Source organism: Hippoglossus stenolepis, chromosome 17, assembly GCF_022539355.2.
Source record: "Hippoglossus stenolepis isolate QCI-W04-F060 chromosome 17, HSTE1.2, whole genome shotgun sequence".
In the NCBI taxonomy this organism is placed as follows: Eukaryota; Metazoa; Chordata; class Actinopteri; order Pleuronectiformes; family Pleuronectidae; genus Hippoglossus; species Hippoglossus stenolepis.
In genome coordinates, this window is record NC_061499.1 from 21,900,347 (window position 1) to 21,916,232 (window position 15,886).

Below are 15,886 nucleotides of genomic sequence, written 5' to 3' on the forward strand. Positions count from 1 at the left end.
TTTAGTCACAGTTCAAAACTTTAATTCACATTAGATCTGCTCTCATTATGCTGAAAAGTATATACAGAACGGTGCATAACCAGTACAGCAATGTACATATGTAACAATGTCTATGTGTTTGCGTAGAACAGAAAGTGTAGGCATAAATGAAGTGAATGAGCGTGTATCACTGTCACTAATCAAACATGGAGGAGGAGGTGAGTTTTCATACAGGTAGTACAGTATGTCCTGTCCGCCACATTAGCTGTGACAGGACTGGACCCCTTCATCTTCAGAGATTCACCCCACTGCAATAAAACACTTCAGTCACTCTCACACAGTCACATGAGTTCATAGAGTCAAGTCATAGATTTCTCTTTTCCTACTGGTGTGCAGCTGAATGTAATGGGAACCTATGGGTGTCCAAGATATTGAGTGGATAAGTGCATTAACAATTAAACTTTGCATCACAACTCAATTATCCTCCATTCTCACTTCACTCATTAACATCCAACACAAAGAAACAGTTCTACAAACCTTCTAATGCAAAAAGGTCGAGGATTGTCCAGTGAAAATAAATTCTCAAAAAAAAAACATCATGCAAAAGAAAAGCAGCAGAGGATTTAGGTTAAAAATACCAGCACTCGTTCTGTTAATGAGGTTTAATGGAATCTAATGTTGTCATGACAGAGTGGTCTAATCAGCAAACTGTACAGAAAACAGCTTTGCAAAAGTTATCAAAGGTGAAAAACTTTGTATGGGGAGCTGAGAACTGAACTGGCAGCTATTGAGCTCTGGTTACGGATTTTAACACAACTGTGTCTCTGTGTTTTTTAGTTTAGACCCACAGAAACAGTTCACGACCTACAGCCCCTAACCCCCAACACAGCGTGTTATCCAGATAAATTCATCCAGCTAATTCAGGGTTAGGGTTAGCAGGGACGATTTTAAATTAAGTTATCTCACAATAGTAAACTAAAAATCTATTTTTGTGCAACAGCTCCTCACCTTCAAACATATTTTAATTAGTCAGAACAGGGTTTTTAAAGCCCGTACTGACAACATCTCAACTTTTGAATAACTGAATAATATATCAGCCAATAATGTCTGCAAATATATATATCTTAAAATCAGTTGATACAGTATCAGTGTTCAATTCTTACTGTGAAATGAAACCTCTGACTGACAGGAGGTAATACTGTTTTCAGTGATCTGATGACTGATGTCTCTGCTCTGATGAAGCTAATGTGAATCCTGATACATGTAATACTGTTCAAATCCAGGAGTTATAAAGCATACATACATTAATATGTTATGTTACTCTTTTGTGATTCAACTGATTCTTTAAGTCGAATTTATTCCTTTTTATTCCATAGAAGAAACCACATTTTTTAAATAAAATGATTACATCTTTTTGAACGATTATTGTAAAATAGTTCCACCAACATTTGGCAATGCTTTATTTCCCAGTACCATCATTTCCTGTCAGTGTCACTGAGGCTTCGTTGAGAGAACTTTCTAAGTTGGTATTAATTATTAATACATTATTAGTTAATTCATCATTGAAAATAGTTCTCTTCATATATGCTGACTGTATGCAAATTTTTTGCACTGTAAGGGCTACACCAGTAATTATTTGGAAGGATGAAAAAGTGCACAGAGTGAACAATATCACTGTTTATGATGTTATGATTTAACCTTTACAGGAAACTTTCTGATCCATTTATGAGAGAACATGTTTCAACCTGTTAGTTTGAGCTGACAGAGTTCGGTGAGTTTGGGAGAACAAGTGGATCATCATTTCTGTGACACATTGGTGAAGATCAGGGGCATGTTCTCCAAACATGGATGAAATAATCCAGCTCAACTGATTCTGATCATCCTCTCTTGGACAACTTGGTCCTTCCGATGCAGTTAGAGGTTTGATTAGTGATGTGAACTGATCTTCTGCTGTTGTGTAGCCTGACTGATCAATTAGATATACATTTGACTTGAATGTGACAAACAAATCAATTACTCCCTGTTTTAGTCTGGGCAGAAAGGATCTGATCTGATTTCTGACAATGACTTCATTTTCCAGGAAACCCTTTGGTAGGTTTGTGTTTAAAGGCTTGTTGCTATGACAACAAGCTCGCAAAAAAATCCAGACTTGTGTTAAATCCGTAATTGAATAAAATGTATAATTTATTAGCCACATGGGGCTGAGCTCTCTCATATGGATAACCTGGCTCTGACATATTATACTGACTGTGCTAAAAGCTTGTGTAGTAACAATGTAATCATGTATATATTCTGTCAGTAATTGTTACAAAATAATCAGACAATAAATGTTAAAATGGGATCTCTGTGGGTGTCCACTTTTTAATCCACACATCATGGAGTATTAATGCAATGTTACTACAGACCGTGGCTGATTGCATGTCGAGCATTAGCAAGTATAGAATTAAGACCAGCAAATAAATAAAAAAATAAAAAGTGATGTCCTGAATTATATACAATTAACTCTGCCACTTTGTCATGAGCTAAATACACAGGCAGACTGTATCTATCCCTCTCCCACTCTCCAAACTGTGTGCTGCGTTCCAGAGACGCCTCAGAGTCATAACGTCCAATCTGCTGCTGGAGAAAGTGCAACGTGATGGATGGAGTTTAAAGCAAAGGTGTAAAGACACTGACATTTGTTTTAGCTCTTTCATGACAAATCACAGCTCATGAACATTTTCCAAAGCACTCTACACTGTTGTGTTTTTTTTTAATACTGTCAGACACCTGCAGCTTACGTTCTTGAAAATGATCAACAGGTATGTAATGTACATCCATGTGATTTGAACTAGAAGGGTTAGTGTACTGGTATTAGTGAAGTTCTACTGTCACCACTGCATGCCATCACATTTGTACAGAAATGTTCATTTAAACCACTGATCCAATTGTTTGCAGTTTGTTTGACATGGTGACATCACTGTACACCATAAAAGCGTGTTTTTATTTGTTTTAGCTCATTTATGACAAATCAGTGTTAAATCATGCTGCTGCGCTGCAGAACATTTAGTATCACCCTATATCACGCTTTTGAAAAAGCTCAGCTGAAATTGAAGACACATTGTGTGTGCTGTGTAGCAAAAGGGCTAATACGAGCATAAACACTGGTACAGTCCTTTAGAACCTATTATTATCACATCATGTGTCCTTTGTGATAAAAGCTTTAGATAAGAGAAATTTAAGCTTGTATATATCATTCATTCATGTTAATTGGCAAAATACTGAGCATGCGTTTATTCGTTGAAATGAGAGAATGATTTAAAATTGAATGTCTCCATATGTTGATTCCTGGTTTTGTCTTTTATCTGCCAGATTTGTGTTACTCTGTGTTTCTCAGAGCAGCAGTACAGATTCTGACTCATGACTAGAACGCAGCATCAGGCCTGCCTGTACCTCAGTGATGTAACTCAAAAAAAGAGTGCAGTTTTATAATACGGCAATGCTGTGGTGAGAAACCACTCAAAATCCCACAATCAGCCTACATAGCTCATTAGTGGGTATGAGACCCTCCAGTGTTTGGGGGCACTGTGGTACCCCCAGACCCTCTCTGTCCATCGCCTCTCCTTCCATGGCCCAGGATACAGTGAGCGCTGCCACACCCTTCTTCATCATCATCTCCCTCGCTTTCAGAGGACGACTCTCCAAACTGTCGGGGCTTCTCATAGATACAGCAGCCTGGAATACAACATAAATGATTAGAATTGATCCAGGGGATCTGCATCTACTGCTAATGTCTTCACTTCTTTGTTTTAACACTTCTGGTCAGAAAAAGTAACTAAAGGGAGGATGTAGTAAAAATAGCCTTTCAGCTGCTGTTTGAGTCATGCAGCAGGAGGATGAAGAGGAGGAATAAATTATCAGCAGCTACCACAACCTGGCTAGTAGCAATTCTCTCTGTATGTGTGTCATCATAGCAAAATGTGGTCATAGATATTGGAGACATTCATTTGGCAGATGGGCGCACAGACCGACGGACGGCTGTCTTTGGGTAGATTTTGTCACTGTGACAACACAACTGTGCAAGATGTAGTTATATAACAGGTGAGTAGCTGAGATCAAAATGAAGGCTGAGTTTGAAGATGGGGTGTGGTCTGACCAAAAAGTACTGAGTGCTAGTGTAATATGTGTTATTGACTACTGAGTATTCATGCATTAATGTAGTAATGAATTTCGAGTACTCATGTAATAATATAGCAATGAATATTGAGAACCCATGCAATAATATAGTGATGACTATTGAGTACTCATGTAATAATGTTGTAATGACTAGTGGGTACAACTGTAATGTTGTAATAATGATTATTGAGTACTCCTGTAATAATATAGTAATGGCTATAGAATACTCCATATAATAATGTAGGAACGACTACTAACTATTCATATTATCATGCAGTGATGACTACAGAGTACTTGTGTGATAATGCAGGATCATGCATAGAGGTGTGCATCTTGACTAGCCTCACGATTCGATAAATAACGATTCAGCAGTCAACGATTCTCGATGCATCGTGAGGCATTTCAATGTATCACATCCACAATTTTCTATATTAAGATAAGATAAGATAAGAAGTCCTTTATTAGTCCCGCAATGGGGACATTTGCAATGTTACAGCAGCAGAAGACATCACATACTACTGCCCATGGCTGCTTAGATACGTGTGTGCTGCACCTAAGGCTTTAAAACTTGGATTATTTATCAATGTATCACAGAAAGCAGTTCAAGTGTTTATTCCAGGATGTTTTCTACTACAGTGTTTAGAGAAAAAAGGTAACCAAAACATATATAATTGGTGTGATCTACATCATTTAATGTCACATTCTGACTGGTTAATTTGCAGATGTGAGTCAGAGCAGCAGACACATGTAAAATCTAAAATGTATCGCTGCATTTGGATGTAGGTGGTCTAAGTCCGTCAAAGGTCTAAAGCTGTCATTGGATGCCTCACAGTGACATGCAAGACCCCTGTTTAGGACTAAGAGCTATGATTGTCACCTTTTCTCTGACAAAGCCCCAAATCACATAATAAATAGGAGCCATTTAACATCAAATTCATGGACTATCCAGGTCCTCCTTCCTCAAATTCAATGACCTAACTTGGCATATGTTGGATATGAACATGGATCAAGGTTGATTACTGATACAACACTAAGAAATTATTGAGAATGAACCGTTTATACAGAAGCTCAAAGTCAACAATGAAATACTGAGAGGTTTGAACATGGGTGTTATGTCTCAAAATGGAGAAACAAACTTGGAAAGATACATAACTGTTGGGGTGGTTCGAACCCCCCAAAAAATGTGTAATTTAATAGAAATATCATTCATTTTACACACCCTAACCTCTAGATAACAGCTACTATTAAAACATTATTGATCAGGACAGGAAATATTTACTAAAAGAACAGCTATTTCATATTTTAAATGATTATGAAGCATAAAATGGTGGTAAACATAATCTTTGTGACAGCTTGAAAATGATGTGTGTATATATATATATATATACACACACATCATATATATATATTCACAATTTGAAAAACATTAAAAGTAGCTCCAGCCTAAATTCAATTATCCAAACTAAAGAAAGGTATCCATCGCATGAATACTTTTAAGTGTGTGCTGATGAAAAAGAGGAACTCACACTTTGAAGACCTTCTTCCCAGGTGCTCATTGTCAACGGTGTCACTGGACCACTCCACCTTCTTCTCAGTCTTCCTCTTCCTCAGCTTGATTGTCAGGCTTCTTCCCTCCTGTAACATGTGAGAGGTCTGCTGTAACATACTTGGAATCACATGTAAACTGGTATCACATGTAAATAAAATTATGCCACAAACATGGTAAATAGTAAATGGTCTATATTTATATAGAGCTTTTCTAGTCTTGATGACCACTCAAAGAGCTTTACAGTACAGTTTGCCATTCACCCATTCACACACACACATTCACACAGTGCATTAGCAGCACTTTTTTTTCTATTAGGGGCAATTCGGGGTTCAGCATCTTGCTCAAGGACACTTCGGCATGCAGATGGGAAAGACTGGGATCATCAGCCAACCTTCTGGTTGGAGGACGACCGCTCAACCCCTCAGCCACAGCCGCCCAAACACGTGGCTTGCACTTGTCCACCTTGGACTATAGCTGCACCACAAGTGTGCTGTGGAGTACAGTCAGCTCTAAAACAAATGCTATTGTCACAATCTGTACATAGAAAATGTGTTTGCTTGCGCATACAGTTTACAGCTCTAACACTGCACATTGTCATGATCTCATGAATCATACCTGATGATGTGACCTAGATATTTTTCTTTGTTCCAACATGTAAGACTTGGTCTGCCATAAAGAATGAGGGGAAATGTTCTGATCCTGCTTGGGTATCAATCATGACAGCACTCTGTTAGAGCTCAATTTAACGTCATAGTGCAAACCCTACCTTGAACACATTACACTCTAAGCAGTGGCTGTAAACCAGCACTGTGAGGAGGAAAGAACTAAATCACCAGCGTGCATCAGTTGGTTAATAAGACTGTCCCCCACCATAAAGCCAGGGACCATCCATATAAATGCAATTGAATGCAATTGGTGACAATGTTCCGGCTTGTCAACCCCCACTGGTTGTTGGGAAGGGGTGAAGATACCCCATCTAACTTGCATAGTATGATTCGTGTAACAAAGTGCAGACTCCTTTTCAAATATGGATGGACCCCTCGCTCTGAGAATGTCCACTAACACGTTCTCAAAACACAGACCCACTCCAGGAGCACAGTGACGGTGGGCTCCGTGTGTCCTGTAACCCCTGCCCTTTCAGTCCCCCCCACCCACCCAGTACAGAGTTCAGCTGTGAGTAGAATGTTACTACTACGTGTTACTCTCTCACTGTGTTGCTCAGTAGCATCAGAGGGAGCTGAATGCACCGGAGCGTCAAGGTCCAGCACAACAGCGGAGGAACCGCAACCTGCAGCTGACACCTCACACATACTCGGGTTGACCTGGGATGTCATGATGGACAGTACTTCAACACACCCAATGGAGCGCTGTCATTTCAAACGAGCTTAACGTCACTGACACGTTAGGCCCTGTCCACCTCCCCACACACACACTAGGTGATATTACTTCAACATGACAACATGAACCCTGTGTGCAGACAGCGCGGCCTCCTCCGTGCAGGACCACTCTTTGGTACCGGACCATATCCCCCGCTCGGTAAAACATCTAAAAAGGACGAGCTCTTTATTTCTCACCTGCTGGGGCGGAGGCGGTGTGCTGGTCTGAACAGTCTCCGTTATCGTCTCACTTGATGTCCCGGGAACCTCCGCCATCCCTGGAGCTGCTGTGCTAACGCTATCGTTAGCTAGCTTTCAGGTGTACAAGAAGAAACTTGTAATGTGGTGTCGTTATGGCTGGAGCCGCTCAACTCGGTTCTTTGGACCACACACAGCTGTACGTGGAGGGCTGCTGACCTGGCGACTCGGACGTGCTGAACACCTTAGTGAGGTGAGGCCAACACAAAGTCAAGCTGCCAAGTGGGTTGGGGAGATACAGTCAAACCGGAAACCTAATGATTCCACGTCCCAAAGAAATGATCAGCCGTGTCTCACAAACGAACGGATAAGTCACGTCAAAACACGATGATACCCAATAATATAATATATGTGAGGGGATATTCATATTGCATTCATATTGCATTTTGGGTTGACATCTTTTTAAAGTATCATTTAAAGGGATTTTATTTTTCAAATCTAGGCACGTTTGTAATTTGATTAACTTGACAGCGGTAGTGCTGAGGGGAAGATATTTCCAGACGGACAGAAGCTAGTTCCGGTTGTCCGTATGTCAAACCCCCCCGCCTGGAAATGTCATGTTTATTTCGAGAGCGGAAGAAATGATATATTATTACAGCAGAGTAACATGAATTCGAGCTGTTATTTTAAGACGTCATACAGTGACACATTGTCTATATACAACCAACAAACACTGCAGAAATGTTTCGCGGTTTTACAACGACAAAATTAAAAGGTCGTGACTGACACCTGAGCACTCAGTGTATTGACAACACAGTAAGTAAACGGGGCTGTAGTTGAAACCAGGAACTGTCCTTGCAGGTTGACGTATGCCACGAGTTGCTCGTTTATGAATTAGTTTGTCTGAATGAGAAGAACCGACTCTTTCACGACACGGAGATTGTTCTCTGTTCGTGTTCAAGATGTGGAGGGCAGGTCGTGTCCTCCGCGTGAGGCTAGTGAGCAGAGGAGCCGCCAGACTCTGTTCGAGTAATCCACCAAACACTTCACCATCCTCTAAATCTCCTCCTCGGGTCCAAGCTGAGAAGCAGAGGCGTAGACGAGAGCGGGAACAGGCCATACTGTCAAGTCAGCACAGTGTAAGTAGGAAAGTAAACCCTGCAGATACTTCCACCCAAGAAACATGGAATCTATAAACCCTGAAGCACCTCAGCATCCAAATTTAATCCTGAAATTATATCAGAGAATAATTCTATTTGATTCCGTAATCGCCTGTTAAAGCTAAAGTTCAGGCGAAAAATCGGGAGCTGATGTTGGGTTCAGACATAGGCACCATAACAGGGTCCTCCTACAGTTGGTGGTGTTTTACTGTGCACCCAAAGTTCCATCACTTCTCTCCTATTAACCAGATAAAGGTTCAAAGATTCAAAGGCTTTATTGTCATATGCAGAAATAACAACTTATCAATGCAATGACATTCTTAGTTCTGTTGTCTCTGCCCGGTGCCGTCAGTTATTAAAACAAAAATATATAAATACAAAAGCCAGAAACATCCAAAGAAAAATAGAAACATTTAATTATGTATACATATATGTACTGGAAACTAAGTTTTAATCATAAATATAAGGGATACGAGATAAACAGCTGAGGTAGCTAAAGGTGATTTTTAGTGGCTTGGAGATGTTAGTCTTATGGCTTGGGGGGGGAAACTGTCCTTGAGCCTGTAAGTCCTGCATTTCACACTCCTGTACCGTCTGTCAGATGGAAGGAGTGTGAAGAGGTGGTGCTGGGGATGTGTGGGATCTCTGATGGTGCTCCGGGCTCTTCTGAGGACCCTCTGCTGATAGATGTCCTGCAGAGATGGGACGGTCGTTCCAGTGATGTACTGGGCTGATTTGACCACTCTCTGCAGGCGTTTGCGGTCTGTTTGTGTGCTGTTGCCATACCATGCTGTAATTAGCTCTGTCCTTTGTGAAGTTATTTTGATTAATGGTGGCCATTTTTTTTCCACCAATCCTCCTAATTAATAATATAAATTTGTATCTCAGTCTCCCAAGGCTGCAAAATCCAAAAGATTCTATTCAGTTTACTGTTTACATGTTAATATCAAACACTCTAGACAATTGATCTGTTTCGATGTGGATTTTTCTTCCAGTCTGCTGAGGATAAACCAGTAAAATGGACTGAGAAGCAGAGGATCTTGTACACTGCTCCAACTCTTCCTGGCACAAAGAAAGGTGAGTGACCTCTTTTCACTTCTGTTGGATTTTTCCATCAACAGCTACACATTGTGTGTCTCCGTAGACTTAGGCACGTTTTTTTTCCCTTATTCACAGACACCAGCCTGCCATTCCCAACCTCATACAGTCCAGAGTATGTGGAGTCCAGCTGGTATCAGTGGTGGGAGAAAGAAGGATTCTTCAGTCCAGAGCAACATGTCAGGAACTATAACAACACTCTAATGCTGATGTCATTAATTTAAAAAAAGGAATGGCCTTTATATATGAAGTTTATAAATGACAAATCACTCAACATGATTTGTGACTGTAAAAATGGATGACTAGTTAGATCTCAATGTGTGAAACAGAAACGGTTTGCGCTTCAACTTTGTCTGTTTCTCATCTGCTTTCAAACTCAAATTATTGTCACGTCCATACAGGAGAGATTACCTCACGCTGTGGATCGGACCTTCTCTCTGTGCATCCCTCCACCAAACGTGACTGGTACTCTGCACCTGGGCCATGCTCTGACTGTGGCTGTAGAAGACGCTCTGGTTCGAAGGTAACTGCCAACTGCATCTGCAGCATGTTGTGTGAAACTGTAAATCTGTTGTCACTTATTCAGAAGTGAGTCCCATTGGGAGTGCTGTCTGTGGACGTAGCAGTAATATATCAATTTATAATCCACCAGGAAAAGGATGCAGGGCTACAGAGTGCTTTGGGTTCCAGGATGTGACCATGCAGGTATTGCAACACAGGTATGACAACTCCCTCTTTTCTTTCTCATTCATGACTATGGAGAATTTAAAGGATAGGTTCATATTTTCAGGAGTCTCCTGCTCCTGCTGTTCCTACCGGCCTGGAGAAGGGTGTTTCCTTTGTCAGTTCTAGTAGAAGTGGTTAGCGACAAATCCACAGTTCATATGATGAAAACCAGATGAGGATCCGCAATATGAAGCATCCGCACTGTGAATTCAGATAAAGTGATTATCTTTAAAGGTTGGAGTCTTTTCAGGACAAAACTCCCTTTTTGTCCACTTTATTAGTGATGTGATGTAGCAATGAGTCACTGTGTTTGGAAGCACAAAAATGGGAATACACCAAAAAGCGAATGCAACTCTGATTTGACTCACTCACACGGCACTCACACATCGGCATTGCATTAATGCTTTACAATGTGCGTGCCTGACAATTTGCCTAACAATATGTTGTGTGCTCAGGACACACAACATAGCTGGTTGTCGAAAAACAACTAGAGCATTGCGCTTCTTTGCTGACCTTGTAGCGATGTAAGCTTGGTTCCCCAGCTGCCTCTGCCTCCTCTCTCCAGCAGGAGCTTTATTTTCTTAAATGTGATTTGATTGGCTGGTGCCTGTGCTGCTTGTTTTAGCTTTTCCCAACTTGTACTACACACAACACAAGCAAAGCAAAGCTATGGATCACAATGCAATATCAGCAATGCATAACGTCATCCCATTCAAAGTAAATGAGCAGCTTACTCTAGAATGCATGGGATGAAGACTGTGGATTTTATCCAACATCACTTACAATGGAAAAGCCTCAGGAGAGCTTTTCACAGCAGGAATGATTCTAGCAATCAATAGCAAAATCAACGTTTGGTACATATCTGTAAGAAGGTATTACAATATAATTAAGTGGTAATTTCAGTTTGTCTTCATCTATTCATTACTTCATTCATTCATTTAATGATCTTTATGCATATCTGCTACAGATTCTTGCAAAAACCTTAAGTCTTTGTGAAGTGATTGTACTACATTTGACTGAGCCTCTATATGCTGAGGAGTGCTGCAGTGAGGTCTCCATTTCCTGTGTGATAGACTGTGGTGGAGAGAAGACTGCTGAGGGAAGAGGGGAAGCATAGACACGACTTCACCAGGGAGGAGTTTCTACAACAGGTGTGGAAGTGGAAGAATGAGTAAGTCTCCACATTCACTTCATCACTTGTCTGCTATTTGGTCAACGCATAATTTGTTTCATGCACCATCCACCATGTCTCAGCAAAGGAGAAGAGATCTACAGACAGCTGAGGAGCCTCGGTGCTTCTCTGGACTGGAGCAGAGCCTGTTTCACCATGGATCCAGTAAGACAGCGTGCACCCACATCACTATTGTTTTCCACCATGTGACACGTGAAAGTGAGTCAGAAGACTTACACAGATTCTTTAAGATGCGTTATTTTTATTAGAGGGTAATTATGTGTATCAATATATTATTTATAGAGTATAGATACTTTATGTGTTATATATTTAAGTTAATAAACCTCAATCTGCTATTAAGAACTTATATATTACCTTAGCATGATCCTCTTGCATGGCTTAGTATATCGAAGTGTAACATTGGTAGTGAGTACTGATTAATCAACTTTTATAATAATGTTACACTAAGCTGCTCATTAGGTCAGTTTTTACTGTTAATTTGATTTTATCCCAGTGTTTCAGCCGGGCTGTGACTGAGGCCTTCGTCAAGCTGTGCGACTTGGGTCTGATTTATCGCTCAGAGGGTTTGGTCAACTGGAGCTGTGCACTGGAATCTGCCATCTCTGACATAGAGGTGAAACAGCTTCACACACACTATACACTATACACTATACACTATATATATTTATATATATATGTGTGCTCTGTGTGTGTGTGTGTGTTTGTTATATACAGTATACTGTGGGCTCAGTAAGTTCATCAAAGAAAGAAAGATTAGCACCATCAAAGCTGGTCGAAATGTCATAATTGAATTTAAGGAAGTTGTGGGACATTCAGGATTTAATAACAGAGAGGCAGCTTGTGATATTTGTTAGGCTTTGTAAGGATCTGTGGGTTCTAACTGCATGTAGATGGTATAAGCTGGTGAGTGAACCTTGAGATTCAAGAGTCAAGATTTTTAGGGGTGAAACTACTGTTTCCAAAGTCAAGAATGAACTTTGACACTTAAGTGATGTCCTTTATTTTGAAAGAACATTCTCACATTGCTAAGATAAGTATAGGAAATATTTTCAGTCTTATTGAATTTTTTAACGTGATTCCTAGAAAAGATTTGGATAAGCTTGACAAATACACCGAAGAGTGTCGACCTGTTGCCTCCATCAGAAAATCACAACAAAACCTTTAACCTATTATTTATATTTCCATCTATTATTAAGGTCCATCTCCAATGCCAAAGACAGTTCTATGCCAATAACACAAACAGCAGGATGAGGTCTTAAAACAAAAATGCCCTGTAATCCTCTTGTCGACACAGCTTTTAGCATTTCTCTTATTTTACCTACTGACTGTACATTGTTACACAAGAATTTTGTTTCGTATTTTGAGCAAATGATACATGTATGTTAACATTAGGTTGTGGATTTGTTGTCAGGTTGACTCAAAGGAGCTGTCTGGGCCGACCATGTTGTCTGTTCCTGGTTATGAAAACAAGGTTGAGTTTGGTACAATGTTTACCTTTGCTTACCCCATAGATAACCACGGTGAGGATTTGTGACTTATTGGAAGTATGACACAAGTTGTGCCTGGACATGGTCTGTTATTTGTTGTACTACGATTTTCCTCTACCTTGTATTTTAGATGAAGAGGTGATGGTGTCCACCACCCGTCCTGAGACTATGCTGGGAGATGTAGCTATTGCTGTTCATCCAGATGATCCTCGTTATCAGGTTAGTACTCAATTCTGACTGAGGTTTGAAAGAAGGTAATGCAGTCTTTGAATCTCATTGAATGTAGACAGGGGTACACCTCTTTAGGGAATATTAATATTAATAAATCTATAAAAATAAGGAAATTGGACATCAAAGGAATATGGCAATATTCATCAGGCTTTTTCAGCCCAAATAGACCAAACTGTACAACATTAATAGGCTGTTATTACCATGCTGCAACATCATTTTTTGGGGTTTGCTGGAAATAATATTGAATTGGGTGTGACGTAAAACCAGAGCAACAATGATATCTCAAAGGGTTAATTAAAGTGTTTACCACTAGTAGGAAGAAAGATAAGCTCGGATGCAAACTTGTACTTTTACTTATATAAATAATATAACAGAAAAAAAACTAAATTATCAGGTTTCTTGTAAACAGATAAAGGAGAGAACAGCTTCCTCTTTTTGTTCAGTAATTTAGAGACTGAATGTTATACTTATACTATAATAGAAGAGTAGCCAGCGTCAGAGCAGACTCTGGAGTCGCAGGGTGCAGAACAGCCTTTGTCTTTCTGGTCATTACAAGGCTCACCGATATGAAACACTTATCATCTGAATTACAACCACTAACAGATTTCTCAGTACACAAGTGAACCAGTGGTGTGATAACAATCACTTTGAGTCACATTTAAATCCAAATATTTTATTCACTTTTTCACTTTTATATTATTGTGTCAATATATACTCACATAGACACACAAATACTCAAATGCACTTTATTTTGTTGTTTTAGCCTGAATTTAAAAGGTTAACAAGGGAGATGGGCTGCAAGTTAACTTCAGCAACATGTTGAATACAAACATTACGTTAACTGCATTGCCCCTCCTTGTATAAGAGTTTATTGCAATTTCCCCAAATGTAAACTAACAAATAAACAATGATTTATATGTACGTGTACATGTATGTAAGGATAAGGGGAGAGGATATGGATCAAATCTACAATGGTCAGGGGTGGAGGAAGTACTCACGATCGACACAATCTTCAGACCCAAGTTCACAAATTTTCAAAATAAGAGCTATATATAGTTTGTGAAGCTGTTTCACCTCTATGTCAGAGATGGCAGATTCCAGTGCACAGCTCCAGTTGACCAAACCCTCTGAGCGATAAATCAGACCCAAGTCCCAAGCAGCTTAGTGTAACATTATTATTAAAGTTCATTAATCAGGACTCACTGCCAATGTTAAACGTCGATATACTAAGCCATGCAAGAGGAGCATGCTAAGGTATAAAGCATTACAGCAACAAAATGAACGTTGTGCTTTTACTTCGAAGACAACTGACCACTGCTGTGCTCTATCAGAGAACGTAGAAGAAGACATGTTCAAGCTATACTGCAGACAAACTGTTCGCATACGGCCCTACACCCACTAAACTTATCATGTGTCCAAATAGTACCAAACTCTGCACTCTTCCCTTGGCAATTTACAAAAGACATGCCAAGTATGAAGTTGATAAGATGAACGGTAGACAGACAGACAGACATTTGTGGAATTAGTAGGTAGATGTCTCATCTCATAGTTGTACTTTATTTTTATACATGACACTCATTAACACAGATGTGCTGTTCTCATATCTCTTTATTTTGTCCACTTTTAGGCTGTTAATGGGAAGCAGTGCAGACACCCCTTCACCAACAGACTCCTGCCCATCATCACTGATTCTATGGTGGACATGGAGCTTGGAACAGGTGATAGCAACACTCCCTTTGATTCAGCGTCGTCAAAACAGCTTGTCCATTATGTGGATTTGTTCATGTTATTTTGTCCATCCCTGGACATGCTGCATGAATGCTGCTGCTCTCATGTTATCTGAGCTGCTTGTGTCCAACTGTCTGTGTTTTGTAGGTGCAGTGAAGGTGACACCTGCTCATGACCACAGTGACTTCCTGCTGTCACAGAGGCATTCACTGCCACGCCTCACTGTCATTCGAGGTGATGGCACCATGACACCCCCCTGTGGCCAGTGGCTGGAGGTGCGTGGACCCCACTGTTATTATCATGTCAATACCATATGAAGTCTTTGAGGAGATGTGATTACTGAGGGATCTGCAACTTACAAAATACAGGCAATGTTGTTCCTGTGGTCAGTGGTAGTATATGCACTGACTACGTTTGTGTTGCTATGTGTCCTTTAAGGGAGTGAAGCGTTTTGATGCCAGGCAGTTTGTTGTGGATGCACTGGTTGAGAGGAAGCTTTTCAGAGGAAAGAAGAGTCATGCCATGACTTTACCCATCTGCAGGTAGAGGAAAATCCACACATACACCAGACTTTCCTTGTGTGTGCTTCATACTGTACATGTGTGTAGCGTAACGCTTCTTCACTGTCCAGTCAGTGAGTTTCCAGCATTTCTTGTCTTTAACATCTAGAAAGGGTCGATAACACTGCAGCATGACTGCAGTCTGTTTGTGGGGGGATGCAATGAAAATTGCACATGCTCTGTTGACCTCTGTACAGAGGCCCTGAAAGATGAGCACGGTTTTTTTTCAGGCTCTTTTTTTGCCAGGATAATTTTCTATTTTGTGGATTCTCTCATTTGACTTGTCACAGCCGTTCAGGAGACATCATTGAACCTCTTCTAAAGAAGCAGTGGTTCGTCCGCTGTGATCAAATGGCTAAAAAAGCTGTACAGGTAGGTTGGGAGCTGTGAGCTGTAGATATATATGTCAACTTTCATATCTATAAGAGTTTTTAGTTGTATCACATA

The 15,886-nt window shown here is 40.3% G+C and overlaps 2 protein-coding genes across 3 annotated transcripts in view; one reads left to right on the top strand and one right to left on the bottom strand.

Moving 5' to 3' along the window:
- Positions 1 to 7,393, bottom strand: ppp1r11 (protein phosphatase 1, regulatory (inhibitor) subunit 11). The gene is made up of 3 exons (XM_035182206.2): positions 7,258 to 7,393; positions 5,661 to 5,769; positions 1 to 3,693 (listed from the first exon to the last, which is right to left on the bottom strand). The coding sequence occupies exons 1-3, from the start codon at positions 7,333 to 7,335 to the stop codon at positions 3,509 to 3,511; spliced, it is 372 nt and encodes a 123-aa protein (XP_035038097.1). The 5' UTR covers positions 7,336 to 7,393; the 3' UTR covers positions 1 to 3,508.
- vars2 (valyl-tRNA synthetase 2, mitochondrial) overlaps positions 7,393 to 15,886 on the top strand; it is a 20,948-nt gene continuing 12,454 nt past the window's right edge. The window contains exons 1-15 of one of the 2 annotated variants that reach the window (XM_035182196.2): positions 7,393 to 7,510; positions 8,220 to 8,396; positions 9,413 to 9,494; positions 9,594 to 9,694; positions 9,917 to 10,038; positions 10,168 to 10,234; positions 11,315 to 11,412; positions 11,496 to 11,577; positions 11,927 to 12,046; positions 12,845 to 12,953; positions 13,051 to 13,139; positions 14,779 to 14,869; positions 15,027 to 15,154; positions 15,318 to 15,421; positions 15,730 to 15,811. In XM_035182196.2, the coding sequence (XP_035038087.2) occupies positions 7,400 to 7,510; positions 8,220 to 8,396; positions 9,413 to 9,494; positions 9,594 to 9,694; positions 9,917 to 10,038; positions 10,168 to 10,234; positions 11,315 to 11,412; positions 11,496 to 11,577; positions 11,927 to 12,046; positions 12,845 to 12,953; positions 13,051 to 13,139; positions 14,779 to 14,869; positions 15,027 to 15,154; positions 15,318 to 15,421; positions 15,730 to 15,811 (1,563 nt within the window). In that variant the 5' untranslated portion in view covers positions 7,393 to 7,399. The remainder of the gene's footprint in view (positions 7,511 to 8,219; positions 8,397 to 9,412; positions 9,495 to 9,593; positions 9,695 to 9,916; positions 10,039 to 10,167; positions 10,235 to 11,314; positions 11,413 to 11,495; positions 11,578 to 11,926; positions 12,047 to 12,844; positions 12,954 to 13,050; positions 13,140 to 14,778; positions 14,870 to 15,026; positions 15,155 to 15,317; positions 15,422 to 15,729; positions 15,812 to 15,886) is intronic. The other variant, XM_035182198.2, reaches the window with a different exon arrangement.